This window comes from Bison bison, unplaced genomic scaffold (assembly GCF_000754665.1).
Source record: "Bison bison bison isolate TAMUID 2011002044 unplaced genomic scaffold, Bison_UMD1.0 scf7180017864484, whole genome shotgun sequence".
Classification (NCBI taxonomy): Eukaryota; Metazoa; Chordata; class Mammalia; order Artiodactyla; family Bovidae; genus Bison; species Bison bison.
The window spans coordinates 2,127,038-2,147,852 of record NW_011495044.1 but is presented as its reverse complement, the minus strand read 5'-3'; the positions used below and the strand labels follow the sequence as shown (position 1 = coordinate 2,147,852).

Sequence of the window (20,815 nt, the reverse complement as noted above, 5' to 3'; positions counted from 1 at the left end):
GTACCTGTTAAAGCTTTGGTTGTAGCTTACAGTGACCTTAGTCCACGATTACATTATTCTTTGTATTTGAAGGCAGAGCTGCAAAGTGCATCTTTAGGATTAATCCTTTGAGTTGTTTGTAGCAGTAGGATGGTGACTGCAGTTCACTCAGTGCTCTTCGTGGTCCCTGTCAGCCGGGCATCTTTTCCAAGATGGCTGCCCAGGCTGGCAGTGCAGTTACAGGGTGTAGAGCACTGCATGCGAACAGCAGTGTTGGCCTTACAGGTATGATGCAGTCATCTTAGCATTTTCTTACACCCCTATTACACTGGATGTTTGAAAGAACTTCAAGAGTAAGAAGTAATACCAAATGTTTCTGAAATGGACACTACTGAGGGAAACCAAGTGGGCAAGATCAAAACTAGACACACAATTGGCTGGCAAAAACCCATTAGTTACTTAAACACTCAGAGAGCAAAAGAGATTGTAAGCATTTGACAGTCTGTTTTCCACTTTTGCAGCTGAGGGGAAACATTTTATTTCTTCCAAAATCTTTAGGGATTTTCCATCTGTTCTTACACTGCCTTGGGACAGGCCAAGGCTACATTTTCTCATCAGCTTTTTGATAATGGGTTACTAGTGAGGAAGGCAGGGACTGCTTTGATGCCAGTGTTTGACCACTTTTTAGGTGATCTCTGAATTTGTTAGTATTTCAGTCTTAATCTGATTCTCCTTTCTAGCCTCACCCTTAAACCAGTGATTTTCGAATTTGTGTGCTTACCTTGAAAGGGTAAAAGTGCACATTCCTGAGTTCTTTATTCTGAGCTTTAGATTCATTGGGTCTGGAGTACATTTTTTAAGGAGAATTCCAGGTGATTATAGCTTGTGAACCTCAGTTTGAGAAACACAGCTTTTGACCTTTGACCCAGTGTGGTGATAGGCTATCACAGGTGTGCCTATTAGGAGTGATCTATAATTTGCAGCCTTTTAAGCAATTTGTGTGTTTTAAAGATTGTAGCATATATGTGCCTTCTGTTCTGCTGCATTTGTTAAATGGATCTAGATTATATTTGTAAGTGAACAATTGATAATCCAAGATAAAAGCAGTTCTTCGGGTTCTAAGTTAATTCTGTGAGATACCATTCCTTTATTCGTCTAACTTGTAATCAACTCTTTTGATCATCAGATAGGGCAAGTTAAATGTAAGTTGGCTTTTAATGATCCTTCGTTTGGATTATCTTAACCACAGTGTTTTGTCAAACTAACTGGTTCAAATAAATGTGCTTCTCATTTCTAAACTGGTCATCTCAATGATTCAGAGACTTCTGAACAAGGCACTATAAAACCTAACAGAAGTTAAGTCCAGGAGAGGTTTACCTTGCATAAGGGAAAATGTATAGCAAGTGGTTCAGGGCTGTAGGCACCTGGCTTTCCTGAGAGAGAGAGTGAGTGTGTGTGTGTGTGTGAGATGTGTGCTGTTTTTGAGGATACAGTGTATGGGATGATTGGTATAGCTCTAATTTTAACCTTGGGATTCTATGAATTATGTATTTTAGGTTCTTAAGTTTTTGCAATTTGTTAAAAATACATTTTTAATGTAAAAGTCCCACTTAAAGGAATGTACTTTATTATTACAAACTTTTTTCAGTCTGTTATTGCTTGTGATAATTGTTAAAGCCTTGTTAGAATTATTCTTTTAAGGATTGTATTGTATCAAAGGTGCCAAATAAATAAGACTGTTAATTTTAACACAGCAAATTTTTTGGCTTTGTTTTCTTGGGCTATGTAGTCTAGGAATTCATTGTTGTTATTTTGTGTTCTGTGACTACGAAAGATAATTGGATTATGTGACTAGAGGGGTTTATTAACCCCCAGAATTATTTTTCATTTTATAATGAAAAACTTCACTCAAGACTATTTAAGATAGCATTAGAAGGGTGGCATGGGGTCACTGTTTTCATTGTTTGATTACTCTGATTTTGAATCTAGAAACTTTCCTCTTTTGCTTCCAGGTGTTGAGGATTAATCCATGCTCACCAAATTTAAGAAAGATTGACATGGATCAGTAACAACTTATTTTCCAGTTGGACATGCATCTTTTAGTGACCAAAATAGAAATATTTTTCTGTTATCCAGAGTAGTTAAAATGCTAAATTAATTGTAAGGGGTGGCCAAGAAAGTTGGAGCAAAGAGAATCAAATACAGAAGAGATCACAAACTGGTAATGTGCCTAATCTGTGAGTTTTTAAAGAGCTACTATTTTAGTTTGGGGGCCTTTAGTTCCAAGTAAATGAAAATCAGCTCGCCTTGAGTGTTACCACCTGTAATTGGGGTATGCATTTTCTTTTACCACATCTTTTAGGCTTAGTTTTCTCCTGTTGTTGACTTCCTTTCCTGCCTGGCCTCTGTTAATGCATTTGTGTTTATTACTTATTACCCAAGGTCTAGTAAAGGCTCAGCTGTCCCTCCCTAGAAAAATACTATATTGTGGCTCTCAGGTTTGGTCTCCCTTTAGGGGCCCTCCCTATTGGGGATTTCATGTGTATATAACTGATTCTTGATTACAGTGGTGGTAAGAGTAGCTAATGTTTATCAAATATTTATGCCAGGAACTATAGTAAATGCTTAAAGTCAACTAATGGATTTAGTCCTCGACATTTCAGGTATAGGTGCTATTGCATGGCACAGAGAGGTTGAGTAATCTTGCTCCAGGAAGTGTGGCTAGTAAGTAGCAGAGCTGGGATTTGGATTTATTTTCTCACATTGGAGTTTGTGTGCCCTGACTGCTGTTATGCTGTCTGCCGAGTCTTCAATTTGTTTGTTTCCATATGGTTACAGATTGGGGGTGGAGGTGGTATTCTTGGTCATTTGAAAGGTTCTTAAGTGATATCTAGCTTGTCACTAGGGCTCCTGTATGCTGCTAGTTCCCCATAGAAAAGCTTTCTACTTCTCACTGCCTTTTTCATGTAGTTAGGGATTGCCATAATATAGTTCTAGTTTAGTATGCAGATTATCTACCTAATACTGGGAGGCAATTAAGGAATTATAGGAGAGAGTACTAGGCTTTATCTTTAAATTCATTCTGTTTTTATATGATCTTTGAATCAGGAACCAGTTTTGCCTTTTAAATGTTGTTTAAAAGAAAGGAAAATATACAGCAGTCTGTGACCCTACAAAGCCTGTTTTAAATATTTACTTGGCTGCACTGGGTCTTACTTTTCATGTGGAAATCTAGTTCCTTGACCAGGGATTGAACCCAGGCCCCCTTGCATTGGGAATGTTGAGTCTCGGCCACTGGACCACCAGGGAAGTCCCACAAAGCCTGTTAATTTTAAAAGTTTGTAGACCTGTAGAAAGATGATTGCCAAGCCTCTTAGGCTATTAAAGTCAAACTGATCATAGCTTGATCACATGGGAAGAGCCAAATCACATGTAGTGTGTAACATAAATGAGTAAATGCTGGGGCACTAGAGAAAACTTGAAGATTTGATGGTGTGCTATGTGACTGAGCGATTTCACTTTGACTTCAAGGGGGCTGGAGGCGTTAAAAGCCATTTGAGTGGTCCCCCAAGTCTGATGTGTCATTGGCAGTCTTTTCAAAAACAGACTGTAGTTCCTAAGACAGTGGCTTGTATGCACAGCGCTCTAGGATTGATTCATGTGCTGGTTGTTAGGCACTGATTGTGAGTTGGCCAGAAGTCATTTCACCAAGTTGTTGAGAGTTGAAGCTTTTGTTTTTATAACTATAGGATTATAAATTAATTTATGCTCTTGGGCATATTAAATTATTAATGGCTTGGTGTGCTGGCCTTCAGATAATGCCATAAGAGCATTTATTGACAATATGGTATGTCTCCTTTCGGGCAGTATTGTGGATTGGCACCTAGTAAAAAGAATGTTTCCTAAAATTTGTAGTTGGCTACATGCTTTTTTACCTTCATTGCACTACATTAGGGACTTCGAAGAGCCTTTCATTTTCTTTAGATCCCTACAGGACTTCCTTTTTCTTTGGCATTCTCTTAACTCAAAATGACATCCCCTTTTCTTCAGTCTCTTGCTATCTATGTGATTTCTTTTTCCTTGATGTCACTACTGTGTTATATGCTGAATAAGAATAAAATTATATCAGTTTTAGATAGGTGAGAAAGCTGTGTTTTCATTTAAAATTTTTTTTCAGTAGTGAATAATGTTTTGTGAACACGAAGAAGTAGAGTAGAAGAATACAATACACATTCTCCTTGACTGCTGGAGAATGGAAGGACCAGTGTGTGATACATGGAATGACGCTGTTGAAATATTGTAAATCTGTGCTGTCCAATACAGTAGTAGATACACGCGTCTGTTGGGCATTTGAGAAACTGGATGTAAAATACTTAAATAGTTAATGTTGACCATAATATTGAAATGATCAAATTCGTTTTACTTGTGTTTGTTTTTTTTTTTTTTAAGGCCTCTAGGAAACAAACTTAGATATTTGACTTCACAAATAAGGCAGCTTGCCCAAGATTATGTAGTTAATAATGGGAATAGCCAGGATTCCAACCTTGGCTCCAATGATTTTGGTAAGGAGCTCTTAACCTTTTTGTTCTATATCCCATCTTGCCACTCTGTCCTCCTTCTTTGATTGATAGGCCTTCAGTTCAGTTCAGTTGCTCAGTCATGTCCGCCTTTTTGCGACCCCTTGAATCTCAGCATGCCAGGCGTCCCTGTCCATCACCAGCTCCCAGAGTTCACTCAAACTCATGTCCATTGAGTCGGTGATGCCATCCAGCCATCTCATCCTTTGTCGTCCCCTCCTGCCCCCACTCCCTCCCAGCATCAGGGTCTTTTCCAGTGAGTCATCTCTTCACATGAGGTGGCCAAAGTATTGGAGTTTCAGCTTTAGCATCAGTCCTTCCAATGAAGGAGTGACACCCAGGACTGATCTCCTTTAGAATGGACTGGTTGGATCTCTTTGCGGTCCAAGGGACTCTCAAGAGTCTTCTCCAACCACAGTTCAAAAGCATCAATTCTTCGGCGTTCAGCTTTCTTCACAGTCCAACTCTCACATCCATTCATGGCTGCAGTCACCATCTGCAGTGATTTTGGAGCCCAAAAAAATAAAGTCTAACACTGTTTTCACTGTTTCCCCATCTATTTCCCATGAAGTGATAGGACCAGATGCCATGATCTTAGTTTTCTGAACGTTGAGCTTTAAGCCAACTTTTTCACTCTTTCACTTGTTATCAAGAGGCTTTTTAGTTCCTCTTCACTTTCTGCCATAAGTGGTGTCATCTGCACCACTTATTGAGAAATATTGATATTTCTCCCGGCAATCTTGATTCCAGCTTGTGTTTCTTCCAGTCCAGCGTTTTTCATGATGTACTCTGCATAGAAGTTAAATAAGCAGGGTGACAATATACAGCCTTGACGTACTCCTTTTCCTATTTGGAACCAGTCTGTTGTTCCATGTCCAGTTCTAACTGTTGCTTCCTGACCTGCATACAGATTTCTCAAGAGGCAGGTCAGGTGGTCTGGGATTCCCATCTCTTTCAGAATTTTCCACAGTTTCTTGTGATCCACACAGTCAAATAGATGTTTTTCTGGAACTCTCTTGCTTTTTCCATGATCCAGCAGATGTTGGCAATTTGATCTCTGGTTCCTCTGCCTTTTCTAAAACCAGCTTGAACATCAGGAAGTTCACGGTTCACATATTGCTGAAGCCTGGCTTGGAGAATTTTGAGCATTACTTTACTAGTATGTGAGATGAGTGCAATTGTGTGGTAGTTTGAGCATTCTTTGGCATTGCCTTTTTTAGGGATTGGAATGAAAACTGACCTTTTCCAGTCCTGTGGCCACTGCTGAGTTTTCCAAATTTGCTGGCATATTGAGTGCAGCACTTTCACAGCATCATCTTTCAGGATTTGAAATAGCTCCACTGGAATTCATCACCTCCACTAGCTTTGTTTGTAGTGATGTTTCCTAAGGCCCACTTGACTTCACATTCCAGGATGTCTGGCTCTAGATGAGTGATCACACCATCGTGATTATCTGGGTTGTGAAGTTCTTTTTTGTATAGTTGTTATCTTCTGCTTCTGTTAACATACTATAGTATGCAACTGTGTTTGGTAATTCAGCTGCTGTATTAGACTGAGTGTTGGCGGCCTTCTAGATAGAAATTCTTGAGAGTAGACCATGTCTTATTTTTATTTCTGGTGCTTAGCACAATGCCCAGTTAGCTAGCACAAGTAAATACCCAACGTTATTAAAGAACTGAATGAGGCCTTTGGGTTTGCTCTTCTTTCATTGTCCTGTGGCTACGGTAGATCAGAGGAAGACCTAATAAGGTGGAATAATATGAAAGAATAGACTTTGGAAAAAAGTTAAAAGTGGCAGTAATTGGGAATCAACAAACCCACACAGAACAGAACTGGTTTTATGTGGCTTGTGAGCAAAGAATGGTGTTTGCATTTTCCATGTGCTGAGGGTGGTGAGGGGGCAATATGTAGCAGACCCTGGGCCAGTTACACAGAATATAACTATTGCAGGTGAGGGTGTGTAGGGATACTCCAGCCGGCTTGTTATTTATTACTGTTCTCTCCCAAAATTAGAGAAACCGTATCCTGTAATCTACCTCTAAAGCAGAAATAAGTAAAGATTTCCAAACAGGTCCTTTTTGAGTTCTCAGCATGATAAAGACCAGGACCTGTAGAGTCAGATTCTACCACTGTAAGCAGATGACCGCATACTTCATTTTCCTAATTTGTAGAATGCGTGGTAATATAAATAAAAGCACCCACCTTGGTATTGTGAAGATTGGTATGGTAAAATGCTTGGCAAAGTATCTGAAACTTAAACCCTCACAGTATAAGCTGTTACGTATCTAAGCTTTTCCCGTGTGTAACAAGTTGCAAAACTAGATCAGCTGACTAGATAAGTATTTGGTGAATGTTTAGAAATTCCTTTTACAACCCTAAAGTAAAATTCATAGACAACTGCTTTTCTTTTTATTGTGGTGTGTATTTTCAGTCTGTAAATACCTATTTGCAGCTACATTAGAAAAAATGATATATTGGCTACCCAGATAGATGGGCAGCAGCGTTGATAGTAATGAAAAATCCCTCTCTCCAAAATTGCCCCCCCCCTTTTTTTTTTTACGGAAATTTTAATGCATGTTAAAAGCATAAAGTACTTTTTTTTTTTTTCCCCCAAAACTCTAGTAATAAATTTACTTACATGGAAGTCCAGTACCAAATATCCTTTACCTTAGTCATCTAGCAAGTCTTATATCCTTTACTCCCATTAATGAAAGTAATGTCCCCCTGTCTTTGGAACACCCTTAGAGCTTGAAATTCAGTCATGCTGCATTTGAAAACTAGTGGTGGCTGTGGAATTGTGTGATGTATGTGGACCTGTTGGACAGATGGATAATCCAACTGGCTGTTAATTCCTAAGTGTTCCTAATATTCAATGGGGCTCCCCTGATGACTCAGTGGTAAAGAATCTACCTGCCATTGCAGGAGTCTCTGGTTTGATCCCTGGATTGGGACGATCCCCTGGAGAAGGAAATGACAACCCACTCCAGTTCTCTTGCTTGGGAAATCCCATGGACAGAGGAGCCTGGCAGGCTACAGTCCATGGGGTTGCAGAGTCAGGCACGACTTAGTGACTAAACAATACTTAACTAGTTTATGAGGTCAATTTTCACTCACCCTGCCTTGGGTTGGGGGGGGGTGTGTTTGAAGATTTTAAATTAATCCTATTTCTGTGAATGTCCTTGTGTTATGATAATCCCATGCTATATGGATTTTTTGGTGCATAAACACTAGAATATTGAGTCCTTTCTCAACTCTGACCTACTGACAAATAGGTGGGTGAGTCAGTAAAGGTCTAGAAATGTTGCTCCTCCAGTGGTTCTTTTTACTAATAGTATCATCACATTAATTCCCAATCTCTAGAAAGTCAAATCATTCACCACTGCCCCCTCACTTCTAACATCCATTCATTCACAGTTTTTCCCCTATTAAGTTAAGAACGGTATCTCAAATCTACTCCCTCACCCGCACAGCCACAAAAGCTGGGTCGTATTCTCCAGTCACTTTAAACTCAACTTGAATTTGCTAGTTGTTGGTTTTACTCATGTCCGTGACTTCTCCACTGGGAACATCTTTCTCATTTTCTTTAATACTCAGGGCAAATGTTGCTTCCTTTAAAACTTGTGAAGCCCTGAAGCAATATTTCAACCATATTTGCTTAACAACAGACTAAAGATTGGTGTGGGTTTTCCAGGTAGTTCTGTGGTAAAGAATCTGCCTGCAGTGCCGGAGACCTAGGTTCAATCGCTGGATGGGGAAGATCCCCTGGAGAAGGACATGGCAACCCACTCCAGGAGTCTTGCCTGGGAAATCCCATGGACAGAGGAGCCTGGTGGGCTACAGTCCGTGGGGGTCACAAAAGAGACAACTAAACAATAACGAAGATTGGTGTAAAAATGATGTCTTACAATGAAGTAGAAGAGGGTTGTGTGCTAGTGAAAAGTTGCGTTCATCTTCACTTCCTTGGTTTTCTGGCACAAACAGTGCTTGCCATGTGAATGATGTCGGTATTGGTAGTGTTCATATTTGTACTTCACTGTAATCTGTCGCTTTATTGTAATCAGTGTTTTTACCAGCACTTTCTGTTCATGGCAAAGTTGACCAGAAAATACATGGTTCCCATGTACCCCAGGCCTTCAGATTGTATCCATGACCACCTCTGCTGTACTGTACCAAGTGATACATTTGTTTAAATTGATAAATCTACATTTGACCCCATTATTTATTGCTCAAAGTCCGTAGTTTATATTTAGGGCTCACTCCTGGTATTGTACATTCTGAGGTCATCCTTTTGACCCTCAGTGAAAGTTGAGAATTCAGAATAGTAAAGATGAAGTAGGAAGGAAGCTAGTAATTGATGAGAGTATGTTCATGATCTCTTCTCCTTTACTTAAGTTAGTAACCATGCTCTTAGAGGTACGAATGGCTTGTGCTGGAATACCTTTAGTGTTTAGTAGAATGAGAAGTGACAGTATATGTTGCTAGTCACTTCTGTCCTCTTAATGGCTTTGTAAGTCACATTTTTTGTCTTTTTCCTTTTTTAATGCTTCTGAGGTAGGTGGTAAGACAGTTGTTAGTAAAACCATTGTGATTTACTGGTTGTGTTTTGTTTTGATTCTTAATTTCCTTCCTAATGGCTGGTTGGCAGCCAGGAAAGTCTCTAGAAAGGGGAGGGGAAGGCTCAAAGGATCGAGCGCATTCTTAATCTTTGGCAACATGCAATGTAGTGTTCAGTTTTCTAACTTGTTCTACTTGGTTCTGTCTTGTAGGAATGACACCAAGGAAGATGTATTTGTACACCAGGTGAGTGCTCCTGTGGCTGTTTACACTTCTGGCTCAAAACTTGTGAGAAGAAAAGGGTGTATGTCTTCTAAACTGTTGTTCCTTGTAAAAAAGGTATATTAAGTCCACTTAGCAAACAATTTAGTCCCCACAGGAACAGGGGTAGTACAGCTTAAAAACGTGTACATTCAAACATTGTGTTGGCAGTTCACTTAAGTAAAATAGGCCTTTCATGTTGGTATTTTGTTTTGTTAATAGCTGTAGCTTTTTAAAATGTTGAATTTACTTGATTCCTTACACTAAATTTTCAAACCTAATTTCAGACAAATGGAAAACCTCCATTAATCTAAATTCGAACTTACTGTTGCTGTCCATAACACACTCAAATGCTGTTAGAATTACCTCTGACAGATGACAGTAATGATGGGGGAAATAGGCCAGAGCTGCAAAATACATTGATTTGAGACAAATGTTGAAAAACTGGACATTGTTGCATAGATCCTTCTGTTTGTTCTAAAGTACTTTGAATGGGTAAGATACATTTTTATGTTTGGAGAATTTTTACCAGCTTGGAAAATTTAGAAATCCTTGCTACTTTAAGGTTAAGTGAAAGGGTGGTATGGCAAGGTTGGGAATTACTTATTAAATAGTTTTTAGATTAGCCTCAGTGTTTGAGAGGAAAAGACTGACAGGATAGGTGCTACATGCCAGACTTTCCTCCACAAGTACTATTTAAGGAAAGTATTTGGGAAAACTTTAAACATTAAGAAGTTTATTGTTTAAGTAAGCCGCTGCCAAATGAACAATAGTACTTCGACCTTAAGTATATCGTAGGCTTCACTGGACTTAATTTTCTTCATAGGAATGCAATGGGTAGGAAAAATGTTTAGAAATGCATACTTCTATGAATTCTGCCGGGGGCAGGGGGTGGATTTGTTTTGTTTTGTTTTTTTTACTAAGACTCTTGAAATATTATTGACTTGTATTGAAAATCGCTCTTTAAGATCTTTTTAACCACTGTACTGTGATGTAGACATCAAAAGACAAAGTCAGTCTCCACACGCGTGCCTTTATTCAGGCAGGTGTGAGCTTGGCTGGCAGCATACTTCCTTGGAAAGGCTGCCTCAAGTTGGTGGTGTGTAGCTCTCTGCATTGACCTGTAGACCACTCAGTGACAATTGAGGGGGAAACCAGATCAGTTTCTAGGTACATCCAAAAGCCTGTTCAGTAATCCCAGGGTCAAACATTAAGTATGGAAACATTTAAATTGTAAACAAATACAGGACTGCTCAGGCAAAATATTGCATTAAAACAAATGTTTGTTTTATAAAATAGAGTACCAATATTTAATCTGTTTCTTACTTCCTTCTGCATATTAGAAGGAATTTGCAGACTTGGGTACAAGAGACAGACAGCAAGGCTTGCCATGCCAGTCTTGCTGCCTTTGGGCAACAGTGAAGGGTCTGGGAATGTGCAGGAGAGAATTGATACTGACCAAATTAAGAGCTTGGGATTTTAATTAACCCATATTTCTGCTATCCCCTATGACTGCAGATAATTGAGAGTTACATGAAAGGTATGAAAACTTTGTGACAGTTTAGATGACAGATGAGATCAATTATTTGGCTGAACACATGTCACCCACTTGTACCAACCCACAAGTTGTCACCAATATGCTTTCCTCTTTATTTTGGAGGTGGTTTCAACATTTAGTTGTTTCTTAGGACTTTGGCTGCTCAGGTCTTGGTGGTGGTACAAGGAGACTGCAGTTCTGGGCAACTTGGGCTTAATTGGCTTCAGATTTGTTGGTTGTCCTGCCTCCTCTGGAGTGGAAATGCATGGGTGATCCCGTAATGGATACCGCTGTGATATAGTAGAATGAACATGGGATTTGGAGTTCCGAGACCTGGATTTAGAAAAGTCCATACTCTGCCACTTACTTTGTGACCTTGGGCAAGTCCCCTGACTTTTAAAGCCTGTTTTATTACCTTAAAAGAGGAATGAATAATGATGCCTCACATCTTCATAATGTGATTGAGTGGGTAATGCATGAAAGTACTTTATGAAAGTATTACAAATGTGAGATGTTATTCTTCCCCTTTAGTTTTGTTTATACAAGTCTGGAGAATGAGTAACAATGAGAGATATAATGTATTCTGGGGAGGTAATAACCAATAGAATATTAAAAAGTGTCATAGTTAATTCATGGGAATTGCATTTCCATCGAAGTATTCCCACAATCAGGTTGGAAAGGATTTTGGTTGACATTTGTAACAGTGTTTGATCTGGTAACACAGGGACAAAGTTGGTTTGGTCAACTTTGACGCATGCAAAACTAAACTCGCCTGTCATCTAAACTGGCCCTATGTGGGGCTAGCTTCTACTATTAAGTGCAGTCTTTGGGGATAGATGGATATCCTCATTTTGTTCAAAGCTACATATAATGCTTTTGCAAAAAGCATTTTAAAATACATGTTTATAGTTGTGTTTGTCTTGCGTGTTAAATTACTTGTTTTAGTTTGGAAAATAGTGATAAAATGCTGGGGCCTTGTAAGATTGGAGTATTTTGGTTGAGGTTGGGGGTTAGCACTGGTCCTTGTTTTCCTAAATTTATTGATGGTTTGGTCTTATTTAAAGCTAATTTTATGTGTATATCCAAGTTAAAATAATATTGACTCTGGTACATTTTAAATGAAAAAGCACATTATTCTCCCCTGTTAATCTATTTTTGGAATGTGATATTACTAGACTGCCATAAAGAAGAATAACCCCAGGAAGTACCTTCGCAGTGTAGGAGATGGAGAGACTGTGGAGTTTGATGTTGTTGAAGGAGAAAAGGTGAGGATGCTTTTTGTGTAAAGGTTTGACTTCAGTATGGAAATATTTTGGAGATCTCATCCATTAGGATGGTGGCTCTAAGGTGCATGGATGGGTCAGGTGACCACTTGAACACAGGTGCACCAACCCTAATGTGCTGGTTGCAGATAGAGGGCTACCTCTTCAGAACATCAAGGAACTAGTGTTTAATCATTTCAGTGCACCCCTGGCCACAGAGATCCTTTTGTATTTTTTGTGTAAGTTTTGTTGCATGTACTTAATTCCGTTGTCACGATCACTGTATGATGGCTTTTGTAGGGTGCGGAGGCAGCAAATGTTACAGGCCCTGGTGGAGTTCCAGTGCAAGGCAGTAAATACGCAGCAGACCGTAACCATTACAGACGTTATCCACGTCGCAGGGGTCCTCCACGCAATTACCAGCAGAACTACCAGAATAGTGAGAGTGGGGAAAAGAATGAGGGATCGGAGAGCGCTCCCGAAGGCCAGGCCCAACAGCGCCGGCCCTACCGCAGGCGGAGGTTCCCACCTTACTACATGCGGAGACCCTATGGGCGTCGACCACAGTACTCCAACCCTCCTGTGCAGGGAGAAGTGATGGAGGTAAACGTGCTTTTATTTACTTTTAACTGCTGCTGTGTTCAGACTTGTGTCTGGTTGGGTTTTTACACTAATGTAAATTGAGTAAAATTTGGCTTGGTTTCCGTTCCCTTTTCAGGGTGCTGACAACCAGGGTGCAGGAGAACAAGGTAGACCAGTGAGACAGAATATGTATCGGGGCTACAGACCACGATTCCGCAGGTACAGTTTGCATTTAAGATTGTTTCAGGCATGTATTACAACTCAGCAGCAGCATGCTTCTTCTGCAGGCTTTTTCAGTCATTTGTCTGTTAACACTTCACATTTTCTTTCATCAGATGCCTAAGAGGTGAACCTGAAGTCAGTTATCTTTGAGAATGTGTTCTTTGCATCTTTGCTGGCACTGGTTAAAAACAGCTTTATAGATGTGGTCTACTTTTTGCAGTTGGTTTTGTTGTTGTTTTACTCTAATGAGGGTATGGAATTTCTCATTTCTGTCCTTTAACAGGTAAGAGAATAGTAGTTTAAACTGCATTGTATTATAACTTTAAGACCTGATTCATTGGGAGGGAGAAAAGTAAAGGTAAGCATACCTTTTTAACAGAAGGTGTTTAATTATTAGAGGAATTAGGGTAGAGCTTCATGGGCCAGACAGGTTTAATGCATATATGTAGTAAAAGGTCTTTAGATATTGAGTCTCCAGATGTGATCCCTAAAACTAACAGGTAGTAGCATACTATTCTAAACCTAGACATAGATACCTTATTGAAATACTGCAATCAATCACAATATCAGCTCTTAAATAGTGATAAATGTTTATCTGTGATAGTGATAAACAACCTAAAATAGGCTTTCATGCTCTGTCCCTTTAAATCCCAAGGGCAATATACTTGGTCTACTTTTTGTTACGTTGTAGAACTTTTCCAACTTTCTACCTAGTTTCCTTGGTGTGTTTAAAAATAGCACATGAATTTTTGTTGAGTGCTTCAGTTTTAGTGGTCTCATTTGAATATATTTATTATAATCTATCGATGAATGCAGGGCTTTCCAAACTAGTCAGGAATTTTTTGAGTAGTAAATGACACATGCTACTTACAATCCAGGGGGTGAAATGATTGATGCAGATCCAAGAGCAAATTGTGAGAAATCTGAGATCAGTGTAGCAGGAGTTTTGCTGAAAGGAAGACAGATGGGGTGGCAGTAAAGGGAAAGGAATCATTAAGAAAGGTTTTTTTTTTTTTTTTTTTTTGAGAAATAAGAGCTTATTTGTAGGCTAAAAAATTCAATTTAAAAAAAAAAGGATACTTGTCAGGGAATTACCTGCTGCAGCTATCTTCAGTTAGGATTAGGTTTGGTCCATGTAATGGGATGTCTTTTGCTGGGAACCGTGAATGTTGCATGTGTAAAAAGTTAGTTTTGGGGCACCAGTGTGTTGGTGAAATCAAAAGGAAAGGGGTGAGAGGTTTGGGACAAATATGTGAAATTATCTGTAGAAGAGAAATGGGGGAAATCAAATAACAGTGATCACAAATTTAAAGTGGGTCCACCAAACATGCTTATGTTTTTGCAGCCATTTTGAGCAGCAGCCTCAGATTAAGCAGTTAGATTTGTTCAGCATTTGTCTACTCAAAGATACTGGGTTTGGGTTTGATGGTAATCTTTAGTGGTAGACGTTATGCTTGGAGAGAAAGGAGAGAAGAGGATTAAGGAAGAGTTAAGGTCACAAAGAGTCGGACACGACTGAGCAACTAAACTGAACTGAAGGGACAGAATGATTGATAGGATTGTTGGATTACAGGTCCTAGTGGACATAAGAGTGGGAGAACAAGACTCCTGGATACACCAGGAAAATAAGTAAAGGTGACTAGAGAGTGGAATGCTTGAAACTGAGAGAACCGAAGTAGCAAACAAGAATTGCATGGGAGGTAAAGTGGCCACTTCATGCGAAGAGTTGACTCATTGGAAAAGACTCTGATGCTGGGAGGGATTGGGGGCAGGAGGAGAAGGGGACGACAGAGGATGAGATGGCTGGATGGCATCACTGACTCGATGGACGTGAGTTTGAGTGAACTCCGGGAGTTGGTGATGGACAGGGAGGCCTGGCGTGCTGCAATCCATGGGGTCGCAAAGAGTCGGACACGACTGAGCGACTGAACTGAACTGAAAGAATCTAAAAGCCAATGTTACATGGAACTGTCGTGATAATTACAATAGGAAAAGGGTAGTAAAATGGAACATGACATTAAGATTTGAAAGGTGGGGTTTTAGAATTCAAAAAGGCTACAGGGGACTGCCACTGGAAGGCTACAGGGGAGGGCCAGGGCAGTTTTGCCAGACTGGTTCCCCAAAATGTGGGAAAACCGTTCCAGGAGAAGAGGTGTGGTGGGGGCTGCGGGGGGCGGGGGAAGTTGGGAGGGGAAGGTGGAAGATTGGAGGGGTTAGAGGTGAAAAATGGAATCTTAAATAGTTAGAGCTGGGATGGCCTACACAGGTGTAAAAGGTATGCTGATAATCTTGGTGTTTAAAGTGTGTGACTCTGGTCTTTAGTGTATTCACAAAGTTATCATGTGTCCCCTCCAAAAGAAAAAAAAAGGGCTTGTATTCATTAACAGTCACTCTCCATTCCCCTCTACCCCAGCCCCTGGCTACTGCTTTCCTTATCTCTGTATTTGCCTAGTTTGGACATTTTTGTGTCTGGCTTTGACCTCATGTATTTTAGTCATTCATGCCTTTATCATTAGTACTTGATTTCTTTTTATGACCAAATCAGGTTCCGTTGTATGGATATTCCATTTGTTCTTCGTTAACTTGGTTGATGGGCATTTGGGTTATTTTCACATCTTGTTGTGAATGTTAAAATGATGCATAATGGATATTGTTTTGGATACAGATCTAGAAGTAGAACTGCTAGGTCATTTAGTCTCCAAACCGTTTTCCAAAGCTGCTGCACCATTTTATAGTCACACCAGCCAGCAGTGTATTGAGGGATTTCTCCATCCCTTCCCCAGTATGATTGTTTTCAGCCTTGGGATTATGGCTCTCCTGGTGTGTATGAAGTGGTTTTGATTTGCCTTTCCCAAACTAATGGTTGCTGTGTACTTTGATTTGTATGAAGATAATACCTTTTCTCTGGTTTTGATTTCTCCTTTTTTTTTTTTTAAACAAATGTTCATCTATAAAGGTTAGCACTTGTTTCCAAACCTGGTTACTTTAATACCCGTGTTTTTAAATAGCATCAGGGTGTTGATGGTGTTGTACAGCTTTAGTCTTTCCATGGCTAACTTTGGAATAGGTTATACTATGGGTATTTTGAGTAATATGAGCGTGTTGTTATTCAATCACTAAGTCGTGTCCAAGTCTTTGTGGCCTCGTGGACTGCAGCACTCCAGGCTCCCCAACCTTCACTTAATTATCTATGAATATATTGGGTATATATATGGATATATTGGGTAATATGAGACTATTAACATCAGTTTTAAATGGTCATCTTAGTTTACACTTCCAAATCCTTTTACCGAGTCGTCATATTCAATTTGTGCAGTAAAAACCAAGTTTACTCTTTCAGTTTTGATAAACTGCCTGCACACCACTTGATAACAGAAAGGGCAGGTGTGTTGACCTGGTGACTTGATGAAAGAAAGCAGGTTTTACCATTGCAAGCTTCCACAATGTTCGTTCCAGGGGCCCTCCTCGCCAAAGACAGCCCAGAGAGGACGGCAATGAAGAAGATAAGGAAAACCAAGGAGATGAGACCCAAGGTCAGCAGCCACCTCAACGTCGGTACCGCCGCAACTTCAATTACCGACGCAGACGCCCAGAAAACCCTAAACCACAAGATGGCAAAGAGACAAAAGCAGCCGATCCACCAGCTGAGAATTCGTCCGCTCCCGAGGCTGAGCAGGGCGGGGCTGAGTAAATGCCGGCTTACCATCTCTACCATCATCCGGGTAAGTGAGCCTTGATGGCCTTCTGGCCTCTGGGCAGTCATGAGTGATGTCCATTAATGAGAGAGAGGAAAACCCAGTTCAGGTAAGGTAAGCCACTTAAACTTACGGTGTCTTCTACCCAAACTAATCTTAAGATGACTCAAATGTCATTTTGTTAGTCGACTGTATGTCAGAGCCATACTCTGGCCTAGCTTTACATTGTATCTTTTGTATTAGGGCCTTTTTGTCAACTTTCTTGGATGATTTTACTAGTAAGCTGGAGAAGGAAATGGCAACCCACTCCAGTATTCTTGCCTGGAAAATTCTATGGACAGAGGAGCTTGGTGGGCTGTAGTCTTGGGGGTCGTTAAGAGTCGGACATGACTGAGCGCACACACAAACAGCAGTGCGCTGAGGAAAGTCTTGCTAACCTTACCCTAACAAGTAATTACATTGTGATATTCTTCATTTTCAAAAATAAGTGGGATAGCTACTCGGATTAAAAACGTAGGTGGTGATGACCAGTATGGTCTGTTTGAGGAATGTGGTGGCTTTTGGCATTACATCATCAATTCTAAAATTAAGAGGATTCCCTTTTTACTTGATTCTAGGAGACCTGTATTGTCTCTGTTTGACTCTAGAATTATCATTTGCAGCCAGTGAGACTTTTTCCCCCTATTTTGAGTGTCAAAAGGTTATTCAGAACCTACGAGTAAACCATTCTTATTATATAGCAATGCCCACTCCTGTTATGAACTGCTGTGTAAAGGTAAACCAGTATGAGATGTGTTAATACCTTCCCTACCTAGCTAATTTGAGCTGGAGCGATTTGATATACTATAAGATTGCAGTGAACTATAGAAGGTAATTAAAAATCTTGTTTTTTCTCTCTTACAGTTTAGTCATCCAACAAGAAGAAATGAATATGAAATTCCAGCAATAAGAAATGAACAAAAGATTGGAGCTGAAGACCTTAAGTGCTTGCTTTTTGCCTGTTGACCAGATAACTAGAACTATCTGCATTATCTATGCAGCATGGGGTTTTTATTATTTTTACCTAAAGACGTCTCTTTTTGGTAATGACAAACGTGTTTTTTAAAAAAAAAAAAAAAAACCTGTTTTTTCTCAATACACCTTTAAAGGTTTTTAAATTGTTTCATATCTGGTCAAGTTGAGATTTTTAAGAACCTCATTTTTAATTTGTAATAAAAGTTTACAGCTTGATTTTTTCAAAAAAAAAAGTCAACAAACTGCAAGCACCTGTTAATAAAGGTCTTAAATAATTGTCTTTGTTGTATATTTCTGCCTTGCTTCATTTTAGTTTATAAGGACTTAGCTGGTTATTAGCTTAAATCTCTGCAGATAGGTGATACTTCGTGGTATTTACTCAAGGAAATGTTGTTAAAATGTGTAATCATTTGTTGAGTAGCATACCTGTACTGAAAATTAGAATTTGCTACGATAATCTGGCCATTTTCCTTTCAGTTCAGTTCAGTTCAGTCGCTCAGTCGTGTCCGACTCTTTGCGACCCCATGAATCGCAGCACACCAGGCCTCCCTGTCCATCACCAACTCCTGGAGTTCACTCAGACTCACGAGTGAGTCCATCGAGTGGTGTCGAGTGACATCGAGTCCACCGACTCCCATCGAGTCAGTGATGCCATCCAGCCATCTCATCCTCTGTCGTCCCCTTCTCTTCCTGTCCCTCAATCCCTCCCAGCATCAGAGTCTTTTCCAATGAGTCACCTCTTCGCATGAGGTGGCCAAAGTACTGGACTTTCAGCTTTCGCATCATTTCCTTCCAAAGAGTGAGTTCCTTTTACTGGGAGGCAGTGGTAAAGAGACGGCATGTTCTAGTGGAGACTAACAGGACTGTGAGTTATTTCAGCCTGCAGATTGAAGGACACACACCTTAGTTAGCAGATGTCTGCCACAGAGACTGCTATACTCAGTAAACACAGCTCAGCTCCTTTACTTGGGTACTAGAGATGGTAACCACAAATGATGGAATGCTTGTGGGAAGGCTGCTTAGAGAATATAGAGGTCAGTGACATTCATTTTGTCCTCAGCACCCTTGTTCAGCATGTTGTATGTTTTATAGTGTCTTATTACTTTCCTTTATGGAATAATTTAATGACTGCTATCTAGAGACATTCTGGATCGTTCTGGCCAGTTTTCGAGACCTTGGGAATATACAGTTGGCTAGAGAGGTGTATCTGGGAGTCATGCAGTGCTGTATGCCTGTTCAGAATGGGCTTGGCATTCACAGAACCAAGAGTTGCATTGCAGTGATAGTTTTAGTTCAGGGGACTGGTGAATAAAGTGGGAAAAAATAGGCAAGTAGCTGGGCTAGTATCAGTTAACACCTTGAAATGCCTTTTCTGAAATTGAGACCAACTCTTTGGATGGTATGGACAATTGAGCACTGCTCATGGTATGTAAAATGTAGTGTTTTTTTTAACAGTTGTATGCATTAGGATATATGTTGTGGGAAACGATTTCAACATTGCTTATATAATCCAATAATGTAAGAATGTGATTCTGAAAACCATGGCAAGGAAGAAAGCTTTTTGTGATGTAGTCTTGCTGCCAGTGTTGCAAACAGAACACTGTTTTTCTCTCGTGTATTTTTCTCGCGTCACCCAGCACATCATGAATTCACTATGTACAAGGACTAAATAGCCTAGAGAGGGGTGGTGGCAGCAGTGCCCTGCTGCAGCGATTTCCTCTGACAGCTCTACCCTAGCTGCTTACCCTCCAGTCTGGTTTTCCCACTGTAACAGTTTGAATACCTCATATTCCTGAAGACCTGTGTGGCTGGAGCACAGAAGGTGGTAAGGAACTGAGTGCCAACTCAGTCAAATCAAGTTTGTTATCTGTTTTGTTCCTCTAAAATTAATTTAGGATGCTTTTGGTTTCTGTTGAAGCTTGTACTGGATAGCCTAGGCAGTCAGGTAATACTTAAGGAATGGGTGATAGTGGTCACAAACCAGAAGAGCTTGTAGTCAAGAATGGATAGTTGGTAAAGAGCAACAATGTATTTCGTATAATAAATACAGTAGTATCAAGGAAATGTGTGTAGAACTAAGTAACATTTTCCAAAAATCTGGGAGGAAGCAAAACTATTGAAAGACATTAAAGCAGAATGAAGATTTACATGTTCATGGATATTGAGAATGATGTTAATCCATCTATTCAAATTCAATTTTTTTTTTAATGACATTTTTGGGTTTTAGAAAAGATTAGAGGTTAGAGGAGAGAAAAAGATGTAAAATAGTTGTCTTGGAGAATAGGAAAATAAGTATACCAAGGAAGTAGAACTGCCAGCAGGTGGAGGATTGGGTTTCACCCGAGCTTGGCCGGCTGAATCCAACAGAAGGCAAAAGAGTAAAGGTACAGAAAGCAAATGCAGAGGGCTTCCCTGGTGGCTCAGTGGTAAAGAATCTGCCTGCCAGTGCAGGAAGTGGGTTCATTCCCTGGTCTGGGAGGATCCCACTTGCTGCAGGGCAACTACAGCTACGAAGCTCACATGCTGCAATGACTGACGCCTGAACGCTCTAGAGCCTGTGCTCTGTAACAGGATAAGCCACCTCAGTGAGACGCCCATGCATACACAACTAGAGAAAAGCCAACACAGCAACAAAGACCAGCAGAGCCAAGTAAGTTTTTTTTTAAGTGAGTGCAAAGTTAAAGCTGATGCTATCCCCCTCAGCATCCACTTCCCCCATCCCCAAATCTAGGAGGTGTATCCTTATTAGTAAAAGCCAATGAGAGCACACAGCTTGCTTTGGTGACTGGAATGAGTCTGTGAGTTGACATGGTTCCAAAGCGATCTGGTGGAGTAACAGTCTAAGGAAGCTGGAAGAACGAGATGCTGGCCTTAAACCAACAAGCGTGGAGACCTGGGGCACTGGTGGTGACAGTTCAGGTTATGATCGTGTGTGGAAAACAGTACCAGAGGTAAAGGGGTCAAAAATAGACCATGGTGTTCACAGGGATCCTGAGTGTTGAAATTCCCTCAGGTGTTGATAGAAGTAGGTGTGGTGAAGGCCCTGGAATGTCAGGGAGTGCTGCTGGAAAGTGAGCTGAGCTTGAAGGCATGGGCTTCAAGGAAGTTTGAATTTAAAAGTGGCAACGGTGT

The 20,815-nt window shown here is 40.3% G+C and overlaps 1 protein-coding gene across 1 annotated transcript in view; it reads left to right on the top strand.

Annotated features, from left to right (window-relative positions):
- The window catches only part of YBX1 (Y box binding protein 1), a 24,611-nt gene extending 6,648 nt beyond the window's left edge, over positions 1 to 17,963 (top strand). The window contains exons 4-9 of the mRNA XM_010862806.1: positions 9,323 to 9,356; positions 12,084 to 12,173; positions 12,471 to 12,773; positions 12,889 to 12,971; positions 16,431 to 16,696; positions 17,573 to 17,963. Coding sequence (XP_010861108.1) covers positions 9,323 to 9,356; positions 12,084 to 12,173; positions 12,471 to 12,773; positions 12,889 to 12,971; positions 16,431 to 16,665 — 745 coding nt within the window. The 3' untranslated portion in view covers positions 16,666 to 16,696; positions 17,573 to 17,963. The remainder of the gene's footprint in view (positions 1 to 9,322; positions 9,357 to 12,083; positions 12,174 to 12,470; positions 12,774 to 12,888; positions 12,972 to 16,430; positions 16,697 to 17,572) is intronic.
- Positions 17,964 to 20,815: the final 2,852 nt, after the last annotated feature.